Source organism: Strigops habroptila, chromosome 5 (assembly GCF_004027225.2).
Source record: "Strigops habroptila isolate Jane chromosome 5, bStrHab1.2.pri, whole genome shotgun sequence".
NCBI lineage: Eukaryota > Metazoa > Chordata > Aves > Psittaciformes > Psittacidae > Strigops > Strigops habroptila.
Genome location: NC_044281.2, coordinates 10,602,826 through 10,617,359, shown reverse-complemented (window position 1 = coordinate 10,617,359; position 14,534 = coordinate 10,602,826). Strand labels below are relative to the sequence as shown.

At 40.1% G+C, this 14,534-nt stretch overlaps 1 protein-coding gene across 5 annotated transcripts in view; it reads right to left on the bottom strand.

The window, feature by feature from the left end:
• The window catches only part of SLC39A10 (solute carrier family 39 member 10), a 124,439-nt gene that overhangs the window by 26,369 nt on the left and 83,536 nt on the right, over positions 1-14,534 (bottom strand). For 2 of the 5 annotated variants that reach the window (XM_030486335.1, XM_030486338.1), the window contains exon 1: positions 12,023-12,446. The exons of 1 other annotated variant lie outside the window; for it this stretch is intronic. In XM_030486335.1, coding sequence (XP_030342195.1) covers positions 12,023-12,031 — 9 coding nt within the window. In that variant the 5' untranslated portion in view covers positions 12,032-12,446. 2 more of the 5 variants (XM_030486336.1, XM_030486339.1) reach the window with 2 other exon arrangements.

Genomic DNA, 14,534 nt, shown 5'->3' with positions numbered 1-14,534 from the left:
AAGAAGAGACCTTTAACTAATTGATCCAAGCCATATTTGCTTAATACCAGATAAGACTTAAGTAGCACAGACAGCATTTATGCATAACTGAACACACCAGCAAAACTTTAAAAATCTGAAATGTTAAGTATTTGAAATGCTAAATCCTAAGCATGCTAGAAAATTATGCCAAACTAATACAGCAGCAATCTACTAGTTCAGTTATCTGGAAAGGGGCATTTACTTTATTTTGAACAGAAGAAAAATGGACAGCCTTCTTCAAAAAGTCAGTTATTTGTAAGAAATTGCTCCTTCTCAAAGCTCCAAAGAATATAAGACCATCAAAACAGCTGGAAATTCTGTAAGTATTAGTTTTGCTTACCAAGAATTAGGTTTCAGTCTTTCATATACAAAGTGTATGTAGTCCATAAAACATCTATTAATGCACAAAATTTATAACTGAGCTGGTTTGATTTTGTGCCAATATTCTACTGTTTAATGAGGTTCTCTTAAGATACCAGTGCTTAGAAGAATTAAATACTTGAAAAGATGAACCAGTTACACCTGCATTTTAATATTTTACTTTTTTACTGGGAGAAAGCAAATGTTTTTGTTAGAACTAAGGTTGAAGTTCAACGAATATTTTAAGATGATGTTGTACTTCAAGCAGCAGTCCTGCCCTCCCCCACTGTTTCGTTCACTCACTACCATGAAACCATTTTTGTATAGCATCACATTTGTTTGCTGATCTGTTCACTGTGCAGTTGTACAAGTAGATTCTGCAGAAAAAAATGGCCTAGAAAAATAATAAAAAGATTATTTTCAAGACAGATTACTTTTCCTATCTGGCTCACTGTGCAGCTGCACAAACACCACAGTCCACACAAAAAAAGATTAGCCTTGCTTTTGGTGGCAACACCAGCTTACAGATTTGGTTGATCTGCAGTCTAAGAGAGTATTTTGGCTATAGCACAAATAAAACAACTGGCCACCTCAAAATGTACTCAAATAACATCGAAAAAACAGCAGTGGACAAATTTCCTATTGAAGACTACTTGAGAATAATTTCTCCAACTTTCTCTTCAATACAGAGTAAGAATAATGTTTGCAACAAAGTGTTAAAACCAGTTGCAGTATTTTTCTTCTTCCTGTAACTTAAACCACTATTTCACTATACCTATTTCATCCTTGTGCTATGTTAAAATACTTGAATTCTGTTTAAGGGCATTAAAGGCATGGCTTTGGTATGTGTTTAATTCTTACACTATTACAATTAAAAATCCCTCCTATCACAGCTACAGCCCAAAAGGGATGATGCATGTCTACTATTAAGCTGATGACTTTATTTAAGCTATCAAGCATAAAAGTCCATTAAAAAACAGGACTAAGGCATGTTTCTGTTACAAGTGCTATGCCAAATTAGTGCCTGGAGGATTATAATTATTAAAGTCCATGTCTAGAATTTAGGGGTTGCAAATTTTTTACTTGACAACATATACCATTGATTGAAAGATGTCTTTTTTTTTTTTTTTTAAATAGGAGATTAAAGTAATGAAGCACTGTCACAGACTTTCATAAGGCCCTCTGTCAATGTGCCATTCAAATTCTTCTTAGCAAATTCATTCTGTCAAGAGTACAAATCAAGACAACTACTCTTCTTAAGCAAGACACAGCCACCTTCTCATATGGATGTACAGGCCACCATTTGGGAGACAACAGGCAGCTGCTGGAACCACTCATATCTTGAGTTAGTGGGCTTCCAAAGATGCCTTTGTTCAATAATTGTGGGAGACAAAAGTGTTCATAGGGACATCTCGGCTGATTGAGAAGTAACACTGAACCAGTCTGACACGTGACATAAAATATCCGTACATATTTCAATAGGCAGATCCACCAAGAAAATGCTGAACCAGTATGTGTAATTTCCATCACATTCCAAGTAAGACATTAACAGAAGTCATTGCCTAGCTCTCATTTATTTTAGCCAAGACTACTGTTAAAGATCTACATGGCTACTCATTACAGGGCTGTGTGATGATCGAGGCAACAATTCAAAATGACACAAATACTGACTGGCTTCAAAAATCACTCACTATGAACTACTAGCCTTTCTTAACAAGGTATTAAAGCAACTTTGAAGGGACACAGCTCTGAGGCAAATAAATGAAAATATAGTATTTAAACCCAGCATTACACTTACTGCAAGATTAGAGGCAGAAAAGGGGAAAGGAAGCACAACCCTTAAGAGCCTTAATATATAATGCAAACAGAGATATCTTCTTAGCCAATCCAATTAAAAACACCGATGGGCTAAAACTTAAAAATAACATTATGTATATGTACTTCCCTGTGTCAATCACCATGCAAGTGCAGGTATGTTGTAGTAGCAACACAGACAAGCAAGGACAGGAAAGTGAGACTGCATTACCAGTTTTTCTAAAACTATATTACAATTAAATATCTAACCTAGGCTATGTTGTAATTTGATCTGATATTACTTCCTGGCTTTTAAGGTAACTACAGTTCGGTACATTCTTCTTCTATACCTGTCCTGAAATACAGACGTTCCCCTGTCATTTTCCTTAAGTGTCACCATGTCTTCTTATTATTATTACTTTAAGGATTTTCTGAACTGTTTGTTTGGTTCAGTACTATTGTGGTCACCATCCTTCCCAGCAGGATCACTAGAACATTAACGTTTTCTGTGCCACTCCTTGGATCACTGGTACCTTCCATCTTCATTATTGTTTTCCCTTGCTATTGGGGCTGTCTTCATTTTACATGATCCTATTACTTCTCAAGGCTCTATGTAATTTCTGTAACCTATTTCAGTAAAGAAAATAAATACAGTAAAGAATTGGGTTCAGTAAAGAAATGGGAAATTCAGTAAAGAAATGGGTTCCTTTTCATCAGGAACCCAGTACTTTCATACATCCCCCTAATCACATGAAACCTGTCAATTCAGTTAATAAGCAAGTGAACCAATTTCTTGTGATTTTTTCCATCATTAAAACTTGAAATTGTTTCTACTGTCAAACTATGCTACAAGAAACAGCTAAAAAAAATGTTAGTTGAAGACCTACTTGCTGTCTCTACCTTTAACACAAGTGATCAGTAAGCGAATCTTGAAACAAATCTATTCTTTTGGAAGAACACAACCATCCTGACTAATCAAGAGGTACATTCCGCAAAGGGTGATGTAAAATATTTGTAGTTTTTCTCTTTTTGATGAACAGAAATGGTTTGGCAGCCTACCACTGAAATTATGGGTTATCAAATTTCCCAAAGATGTTTATGCTCTTTGGCACTGATAGCTGAAACCAAATGAAAACTGGACTTTACCTCCAAAATCAAAGGGTCAATAGTCAGTTGTGACCATTATTTCACAGGTTCAACTTCAAAAATATTTAAGAGATTCACAGAATGTAAACATGAGTTTCTGCAACAAATGCTTTATTATTCCATGCATAGTGGAGTCAGCTTTTTCTGTTAAAATGATCCTCCCTCCCTCCCCTTTTGCTACTGTAATTGCCAGTCCATCATCCCCTTCCAGAGTCTGCTGAGCACATCAAAGTTGTATTACAAAATACCCGACTGTGATCATATTAAAGCTATTGAAGGTAAATGCATTATGTGACCAGGGTTGCACATCTTTTCTACAAAATATAGCCAATTAAAACTACAGTATTTCAAATTACATGTGGTAGAAGATGGCTTAAACCACCAGGCTAAACTGACAGAAATCCATCAAACTGATATGCATCAGCAAAATTAAAATCTACTGGAAGAACCAGTTACAAATCAAGACAGTTACAATCCATCCACACCTCTAAACTTATTTTAACATCTAAAATAGCTCAGTTTAAAATATCATTAAACAGTATGAGAATTTAATCCTGAGAACAAGCTTCTCATTCCAGCTATCAACACCTGAAGATACCTAAACACTTGTGTGCTGTTAGAAGAGTCTGAGGTTTTACTTTTCTTATTTCTAGATGCACAACACAGTTTCTTGTGAATCCTCTGATCCTCTTCATAGTCATTTAAGTTTTTATGATATCTAGGCACCAGCATAACATAGCAGGCCACCTCACTGCCAGGTTAAGACGTTTAAATACTTCAATAAATAGGTTCGCTATTTGGCACCCAAACCTGTATTTGACATCCGTACCTAGCTAATGCTCTACCATAGTCCCTGACCAGAGAAGTTTCCAATATAGGGGGGAAATCTTATAACCTGATGCCTGAATAATAAATGTAGAAATACCATTTTAGAAATTTAGCAAAGCTAACAATGGATCTTATCTTTGGCCAGCATAATTGTATCCTCAAAGCAAAGCACAACAAATAAGCACAAATACTAGAAAGTATTTTCTTGTCTGATAAGCTAAGTTCACTGTTTACACATTTCTGATTAAATCAAATATACTTTCTAGTTTTCAGCTTTAATACTGTAAATGTAATGTTTAATAAGTGGATAGTGGTAAGAGGACTATAAGGTAGAAAAGTTAAGGATCTTGCTTTGCTTGTCAAGAAAAGTAAAACCAAAGCAAACCGTAGTTGCATGTACGGAAGAGAAAACAGTAGAGCACGTGACTATTACTTCAGATTATTATTCAATCACTTCTTGGAACTACTGTGTGATGTTTTTGATAAGATATGGGCAAAAAGTCAGGAAAAATGTATTTTTTCATAGTTAAAACTCATCATTTTTATTTGAAGAACAATGCACTCCTCTCAATGTTTTATTTTGAGAATATTTTGTTTATAAAATGTAATTAATCCTTTGCCTTTCATGTCCACATTTTGAATTTTTTGTTAACAATTAAGCTATGGTAAGACAGAAAATTCCAGTACATTAATTTAGTTGTAGAAACACTCAGAATTTTCCCTGAAGTGACAATTTGCCTTTTTCATTTTTTAAACTAAGAACTCAACAACAGTATGTTGTCTTATTCTAAAACACTTTTGATTTGTCCACAGTCCAATTAACAAAAACCCATTAAAATATTAAATCCATACATTTTAAGGGGTTTTGGCTTAATCTACACCACAATTAAACTATGAGAGGTGTTCCTATGCATTAAAGGATAAAAAGCACAACAATAATGCACTCTTCATTAGACAAATGCAGCCACTTAGCACTGACAAAACAGCAGTTTCTATGAGGAATACAAGACCAGGTACAGTCTTCAAAGACAGTGAAAGTGTTTACATTGCCTAGCATGACTGTTTACTGCAATTAATTTGAGCCACAAAGTTTGATACAAAGAAATAGAAGTGAGTCATAATAATTTGTTACAGTTGCAGCATTATTAAAGCATCTCATCTTAATCCATTCTTTTAGGAGTCGGCATAAGCCCCTTGCATTCCTCTCCCTACTACTTAACATACATAGTCAGCAAAAGCCAGCACGGGAATTTTTGCCCCGAGGACTGAAACCGAAATTCTCCTGACATGCTCTGTACCTCACCCTGCAAGACGAAGATGCATAAATTTGGACTACACACTTTACAAAACTCAATCTCTTACTTGTAGTATAAAAACAGTAACCGTGTCAAAAAGTAAGTTTTGCATGGGAGGAAATTTTGGCTTTTGATAACAAGCAAATAAAATAGAAGTCTAGAATATATTACAAGCATTAAGAAATTATCTATGGGCATATTACAATAAAAAGCTAAATTTTGTTACACATACACATTTTGTTATCTATGGGCAGATTACAGTACTAAGCTAAATTTTGTTACTGCTCCAACTACTATATAGTTAAGTGAATATATGGTACAAGTCTTGAGAGCAGCTGGACAATTCAAGCACCATTACATAATACAATGCCTCTGCTAGACAGTTGCCTCAATATGCAGTTCAGAACAGGAATGATGGAAAGTCTATCCTGTTTACACACTATATCAGACATCGAATAAACAAGAATATTTTATTTTTATTAAAAAACCCCAAACAAACAAACACCACAAACACCAAATATGGAGCAATGCAAAGCTAGCACATTATTTGGACTGCAGCCAAGTAGCATCTCTCTTAAGTTTTCGTGTAAGCTAGTACACGTTAGAACTGTACTTTTCAGCTGAGATACTGTCTTTTGTAGACAGATATATTCAGGTCAACAATAAATAAAATGCTTCTATGCTCTGCAAACAGAACTAGCCAATAAATATAGCCTAAATTATATGGCTTGCATTTCATGGAGTGAGAGTACTTATCAAGGTAGTGGAGCCCTGACTGAAAAGATGTCTTTCTTTACAGGAATGGATCACAGAAATTGCATAGAGCCTTGAGGGTAATATGATCAGTTATAACATAGACTACGATATTCCACTTGACGGTAAAGAAACTCTTCTGGACTGTTCCGCATATGATATGAATGAAGTAGTGCCTACAGTGGCAAAATAAGCCTTTGACCCAGATGCATACCTGCTCATTATTGCCCTCGCAGGAAACACTGTTGTGGTATTATTAGGATTTGTGCAAGGTGAGTTAAACTCAAGTTTCAGTTGTACAAATGACATATGGTTACTAACATGAACAACTTTAGAAGCAGTCATCCAGGTATACAGTGCTACTCAGTCCAACTTAGAATGCAAATCAATATTGACAAAATATTGCAAATCAAATCACAGAATCATAGAATGGTTAGGGGTGGAAAGGACCTTAAGATCATCTAGTTGTAACTCCCCTGACATGGGCAGGGACGCCTCACACTAGACCATGTTGCCCAAGGCTCTGAATATTAACAAAATACTCAAAACACCTATTTGAGGAGAGTACCTTGGGTATTACATGTATTTTTCCTTTGTTTGGCTTTGATACTCAAACCCAAGTATGGCTGCATGTTATCATCAGCAATTAGCTTGCTTAAAAGAGGAACTATTTATAGATACCCAATCACCAGCTGTAAATCCATTATCGTTTACAGTTACTCCTCAGAATTCAATATCTTATTTTTGTCCACTAGTAATCACCACACTGCAGTGATAAAAATGCAGCTGTAATAAAAACACATTAAGATCAGTTTATGAATGTGTTACAAGTCAAGTAATCTTGATACATCTATCTTTATACAGAAAGTGTATGACAGCACCTATCCGGAATTCACTTTTTATTACAGCAGTCATTACTAGGAGCTGTGATTGGAAACTATTTGTGAAGTGTTTACAACCTACATGCAGAAACACTGCACAAAGTCTGTTGAGCATAATTCTATGGAAATCCTGTAGTCTTGCATAAAACATCCTTCATACATTCTTAATCTGAAGAGCTTTTTATCTCACGTATGCATTTACAAAAAGACTAACCACAGGAATATTTTTACAGGACTTACTGTGATTAATGAGTTTCAGATGTGATCATAGTTACTCATTAACTTCCACCATTACGCAGACTTTATCTCAGTTCTAGATTGGTTTAGCTACCTAATGCCATTGACTTCAGAAAGTCTCTGTCACTTAAGCACCAAATCAAATGCTTACAGAGTACCATTTTCTGTACCTCTTAACAGAGCTCTAACTCCTCTCTAGTTAATATTCCACATTTTGTACATACTTGATATTTTAATACTAAGATGATGTGCCAACACAGAATAAAAAAGGAGTAGGTTTCTGTAGCAAACTTTATCATGAAACTACAGATATATTCCTCACAAGTGAAAATGAGATTTCTCTTAGAACTGCTCTTCAAAAAAAAAACCTTTACCAAAACCAAAACCAAACAACCCCCGCAGAAAAAACTCCAAACCTAGAGATTAGTTTTATTAATGTGCACTGCCAAAAATCTCCCAATAAACACAACCAAACTGATCTAGGTTAATTTTGCTTATGTTCAAGATCCATTTAGGAATATTTCTTGTTCTGTTCATGTTGTTCACAGAGCCACAGTAACAGACAAATACACCTAAATTCAGGCTCTCCAATAGCGCAGTATAAATTTTGTAACAGGTCCATACATTTTTAGTAGCAATCTGATTTTGCATTAGACCAACCAGCAAGATTTTCTTCACTCGTGCTTCTGCTTTGGAAAGCATCAAGCTATAGAAAAGGTGACAGCCAGAGGAGAATGAAGCTCATAGGTCATCAAAAGCTGAGAGAGAAAAGACAACAGCTGAGTCATTCCTCCTCTGCAGCAACAAAGTCAGAAAATGGAAAGCAGAAGATGAGGCAGCACGATGTGATACCCAGAAGATTAGGATATTTCCAGTGTAATGAACTGTGTCCCCCAGCATGGGCACAACACCCTACATATAATTTCAGCATCTCTTCTTCTCAGAAGCTTTTGAGATGAACATCAGGAAACCATCATCTTCCCTGTCTTTCATGCTGGCTTCCAGCTTTTTGTGCATTAAAACCTGTACAGGGTTTGGATTATCACAACAGGTAACAAAAGAAAAGTGACTTCAAACAACTATTTTTTAACTTTAACCCGTCAGATTTCTATTACATAGAAAAAGAGAGAAATAAAAGGAGCAATGGCACTGATGCAATACCACATAAAGTATTATGAATAGGTGGACTGACACAGTGCGTACCTTTCTTTCCTTTAGATTACAATGTAGGCAAGACATGGTTTCCAGCATTTCAATCAGTTTTTGAAACTTAAAGAACAGCTTTGATATAGCTTTGCCTAATGGGTACACATTTCTTTACCAGATTTTATTGGGTGCATTTCAAGTAATATCTCAGTCGCAATTTAAGAATGACCTAAAACCAATCTAAATTCTTTCTGCATCAGGTGTTACTTCAGGCCTTTATCAAACTAAAATTACTAGTTCTTATTTAAGGTAACTTCAGTGGCCCACCCCCAAAAATGAGATCTTGTCATATGGTAAAATTGTTTTAAATAATTGCTCTCTAAATTAAGTTGGACTCCCATAGAAAAACAGGAAGCGATGCTGGTTTTCTTCACATTAGGACAGAAATTACTTCCCTAAAGGCAATTCTTAGTCTTCAGAGAACTCTCCCTGCACCTAAAGCTAATTCTGTGAAAAGCATACCTACACAATTAAGAGGAACTCCAATTAAGCTTTCCTTCTTTGAAACTTCTACTGATATTTTCCATTGTGTTGAGAAGAGCCAGGATACATTCATTTGACAATTCTGAAAACATTTTATAACATGCTATAAAATAGCGAACGCTCTGACAGTTGATAGCCAAACTGCGAAGAAAATGGAATGAGGTTTTCTTGCTCTAATTTTCATTGACACACACAGTTATGCCTGTCCATCCCTGATTCTGTAGTTTGCAAAGGTATCACGATCTTTTCATTAAGTTTCACCAGAGTTAAGGACCAAACCTTGACTTGCAGGAAAACTTTCATGGAGCTCAGCTTTTAAGTAGCTCGTGCAATTTTACTTCAGTAATTCCATCTGATGGAAACATGTAACTGCTTCCAAATTCAGACTGATTTATCACCAATTTATCAAGTGCCCATCATACATTCAAAATAAACTTCCACTTCTGTAAAAACTGTGACAGAGACAGGAAGAACAGTCATTACAATAGGTACGATCATGATCAAACAACATTAAAATCAGACAGCCAAAGCAAACAAGTCTAAACATAGTTCTTTTGGGACTATACACACCCAAGTTTGAGGTCCATGTAATCTGGGCACTACTTAAAAGTTTCTTCCTACTTGAATCAGCCATTGTTTTGCCAAAAACGTTTTATGGATTGAAGTATATAAATTAGTTGCTTGACTTAGTGAAGACCACCAAGGAAATCTATGCCAGGTTAGATATAGTCATTTTTCCATGTGTATACATTTGTATCTTATTTGTGTTAAGTCTAACTACACAAAAAGTATGTATCTTATGAAGGCTTCCTACTGAGCACTCAAAACGAATGGTTTATTAACATTTAAGGCCTAAGTACCAAATGCACTCAATACTCTCCTGCTGACTTTTCACATCTAACTCCAGAAAATTGATACTGTTACAAAGTCACATAGATCTTAGCCTGAGATCACTAATTAAACAAGGGGTATTTCCAAGCACCACAGTAGACAGAGGTCAGCACCAGGATCTGTGCTTTTTCACATTAACTTTCTGCAATATACTTGAATTACCATGATGATCCAATTTCACTTGTTTGGTTTTTTTTTTTTGTAATGGGAGAAACAAATGTTAAGACAGCCAAGCCTATGAACACATTTGCATCACTGTATAAGACTTTTCTGTAATTGCACAATTTATGACTGACTGAATACATACTCCAAACTTGCCAACCTGGAAAAGGCACGAAGACCCACACAAGAGCAAAGAATATTAGTTAAAATAAACCTCGTTGTTTTGGAGAATTTTTTTTTTTTTACCTAGGCAGAATCACTTTTCATGTTGCCTATTCCAGATATGCAACTGCGTACAATCCTTCCACGTCTTCTGTGGACACTAAGGCACATACCCTATGGAACTGCCACATTAATCTCCTAAAACATACACAATTAATTCAGACTATATACCGGCCACATTTTTAGAAGTGGATGGCATGGCTGTATACTTTCTTTCTCAGAAGTAAGTGTTGAAAGCAGTTTAAAAAGAAGAGCTGCAGGACACCACCACCACTATTTTAAGCTTACAACAAAAATGTAGTTAGTAAAGTCTATAGTCATGCTGGTCTCAGAGTCCTTAGGAACCACAGAACTTTCTCCACATTATTTTCTTATATTGTCGTAACTGAGTGCTAGCCTAAGAAGTTACCATGAGTAAGTCTGACTCTTGCTTTGAAGTTGAGTCATATGCTCCTCCAGTCCAGACAGCAAGCTCATTCCCCTATGCATCTAATGGAAAACACATTCTTCAGTGACAGAAACTCTCGAGTGTCTTCTGTTAAAATAAGACTTTTTAAAACGTAATAGGATACCTATTTTACACAGAAATAATCTTCTATGTCATTGTATCAGTTACTACACTGTAAGCGACACTAGAACATACCAGCTGAAACACTCCAGGAATTATATTTAGTAACTAGATGGCAACTGCTTCCCCATTTCTGAAAATTTAACCAGGCCTTCCAGTGTACATTTCTCAACAGTGCATCAGGCTTCATGTATTGCAGTTTCCCCCAGTACTATCATACTGAGGTATGGTATGACATGTTATCTTCACTTAGAAGAACAAATTATGATTGCTGCTTAAAGGCATATCGTTTTTAGGGTGCTAGAAACCTGAGCTGTTTCTAAGTCAGGCAAGTCTTGCTCAGAGGCAAGAGTTCAAGAGCTAGCAGGTATCAACACTTCTACAGGAGCCCCCCAAAAAAGACAAAGGTAACTAAACGTTTTAAAGAGTAATTTTATTCCAAGGTTTCAACGTTAGGTATGTTTCCAATGGATGCAGCATAAGCAGTAGAAACAGTTGAGATCAGTAGATCAATTCCTTTCACTCAGTTCTGTGTACAGTATACTACAGCCAGCGACGACATCTCCCAACCCGCTCATAACTTTAAGCTTACATACAGTTTACAGCCCAAGTGCCATTTCTGCCGTTTTAACGCTAATTAGGAACGTCAGGCCAAGCAAGATTTAATCTCGTGGATTTCTCATCATCCACCATCACTGTGCTGCCCCTCAACCACTATGACAGAACGCTACAGAGCCCTAGACAGACACAGCCCCGAAGCTGACCCCTCCCGCACACCCGCTGGCAGCGACCCTCTCCTTGCAGCAGCGGCAGCCTGTGCGGAACGGGAAAGCACAGCACCGTCCGCCTGTGCCCGGGACCTCCCCGTGGCCCTGCAAGGACGGGCACTCCCAAACCGCACTCGGGACGGGAACTGGGTCGAGAAGAAAATGACAAGAGCCGAAGCGAAGCAGCGCTACGCGCCGCCCGGAGATCCCGGCCGCCCCGGACAGACCTGAGCCTGCCGCGGGACCCAGCGGGACGCCGCAGCGCCGCCCGCCCCCCAACCAACCGCCGCATCCTGCCGCCCCCCCTCTTTTCTCTCTCCGCCCAAAACGGCGAGGGCAGTTACGGCCCAGTAGCCGCCGCCACGTCCCAGTCCCCTCAAGAGAGAAAGGGGGGCAGGGAGGATTTACCTGCCGCATGGTCGACTCGAGAGCCGGAGGAAGAAAGGGGGTGGGGGAGATGTGCCAGGGGGCCACGGCTGCGCCTCATGCTCCGCTACTTCGGAGGGGAGGCCGGGCACGGCTCCCCCCACCCCCCCAACCACCGCCCCCCGGCTTCCCGCCGGCCTCCCTCGCCCACCCGCGCAGACCCCAGGCCCGGTGGCGGGTCTCGCCGCCGACACGTGATGAGGCGGCCGCGCCGCCGTGTCCCCCGCTCGGCATCCCGGGGAAGGTCGTGTCCGTTACTGCCGATCGTCACCGGCTCCTTCTCCTCGTCCGCAAGCCCTGCGCGCCCCTCAGTGCCCCCCCCAGCCGCCAGCCCGGGGCCTGCCGCCACCCTCACCGCAGCGCCGGCCGGTTGTGGGGGAGGGAATGTAAACAAATGGGGTTTTATAGCTACCTCACTCGAGTGCCGTGTGCATCTCCCTCTCCGCTCGGTACCAAACCGCCGCAGCGCCTCCTCCTCCTCCTCCTGCAGCTCCTGCTGCCGCCACGCTATTCACCAACCACGGCTACGCCAGGCCCCACACTCGACACTACGCACCATGCGGCCCGTTCTACACACGCGTCCCCGCAGCCCGCTTCACCCAATACGGAGCCATTTCCTCCCCACCCCCCCCCCCCCCCCGCCGCTTCACTCCGCTCCCCCCTCCCCTGCTCCACTACCGACTACGAAAATGGCGTAGCGCGGCCTGCGCCCTCCCCCCCCTTCCTGCGGCGGCTTGCGCTCATCACTCAAGCGATCGGAGCGGGGAGGCGGCCGGGGCGGGACGCAGCCCCGGGGCAGGAGGCCGCGCACCACAGGCACCGCCGGCCTTAGCTGTGCCGCCTGGCCGCCAACGGCCGCGGGGCCCAGGCGAGCCCCCGGCCCAGAGCCTTGCAGCCCCCTCTCCGGGCGGGCGGCGGAGGGGGGAGCGGAGCCGCCGCCCGTGTTGCGGCGGCGTCGTTGGCCGCTGCCCCGGCGGCGAACGGCCGGCGGCTCGGCGAGAGCCGGGCCTGCCGCTCGGGTCGGGGACGGGCCTTCGTCTGCAGCCGGGAAGCTGTCTGTGCTCCCGGTGGCAAGGGGAAAAAGCGTCTTTCAGGAACGAAGGATGGAGCATGGATTTCGTGCCGAGATACCTCTCCGAGAACGGGATACGTATTACCCGCCATTTACTTAACTCTGGAAAATCGTATTTAGATGATAACCATTCCCCCCCTCTTGGAGGTGGAGCCCCTCGTGAGGATACATTTGATTCCTAGACAACAGTTATAGAACTAAAAATAATACCGTATGTAAATTAAAACTCTTTACAGAACAACACCGAAGACGTCTTGGTTTATGACAGAAGACCTGCAATATATAGGAGTACTTCACAGCAAATACTATTTCAAAATAGACCAGCTTACTCTGTAATGGTTAGTTATAGAAAGTGTGTTCAGAGGCTGAAGTGCAGTTGTAGGGACATCTCAAATAAGTTTTAGACTGTTTCATCTTTCTTTCTGAGAAGTTCACATACAATTTTCAGCAGTTTCCTCCAACAATAACTGATGTTTCTGTAGCAGGCTTCAATCTACAAGCAAATCAACACCCCCTCCCCATTTGTGAAAGGAACATGCATTTTTCTTTTAGACTCTTATATTACCAAATTGAACTAATTCACCTAATCCTTTCTAAACTTGACCCTTTGTTAAACCAGATGGTTCACACCAGCACTACCTCAGTCTGGCCTGGCAGATCCAGAATCCAATCTTCTCCATAGTCCTGTCTCAGTCCAAGCCTTGCCCCACAGTCGGCCACCCCAATACCCTCCCAAAGTCATTATGTGAATGTTTGCTTGGTGATATGTCCCTAGAACACAAAAACAGTTTAAAATAGTAAAAATGTAAAGGATTAATAGTACTTGCTTAGAAACCAAACAAAACTTGATATCTGTAAGACTCAAAAAAACCCACATAAGCACAACACTGAAGTCACATAGCAAAGGAAACTCAGAGTAAACCTTCCTTAATAATTTGAATAGTTGTTAAAATGCAGATAATGTAGTAAACTGATTAAGACATGTAGACCTATCAATCAGGACCTAAGCCCACATCAGTTCTGTGTGTTATGCTACACCAATCTTTCAGTGATGTGATGCTGAATCGTTACTGAACTTTTCCAATCAGTTGTTGGGTTGTTTTTTTTCTCTCCATAAATTTCATATCTGAGGAACAGACTTTCTAATTTCAAATCTCCTCCAACACCTTTTTCTCTCTGTAGTATTTATTTTGAGGAGAAAAAAACCACAACACCTACATTCCCTTCCTCATTTTTTCCCCAATGTCTTATGGAATCAATCACTAGAGTACAAACCATACTAGTGCAAAAATTTGACAACCTCTGCTCAGGTCAAGTTTCAGGGAGTGTTAAACTGATTATGAGGATCTAAACCAGACTGTTACTGTTACATCACATCATTTGCACATGGATTTGAATGATTCCTGAGTTCAAGGCAGGTCT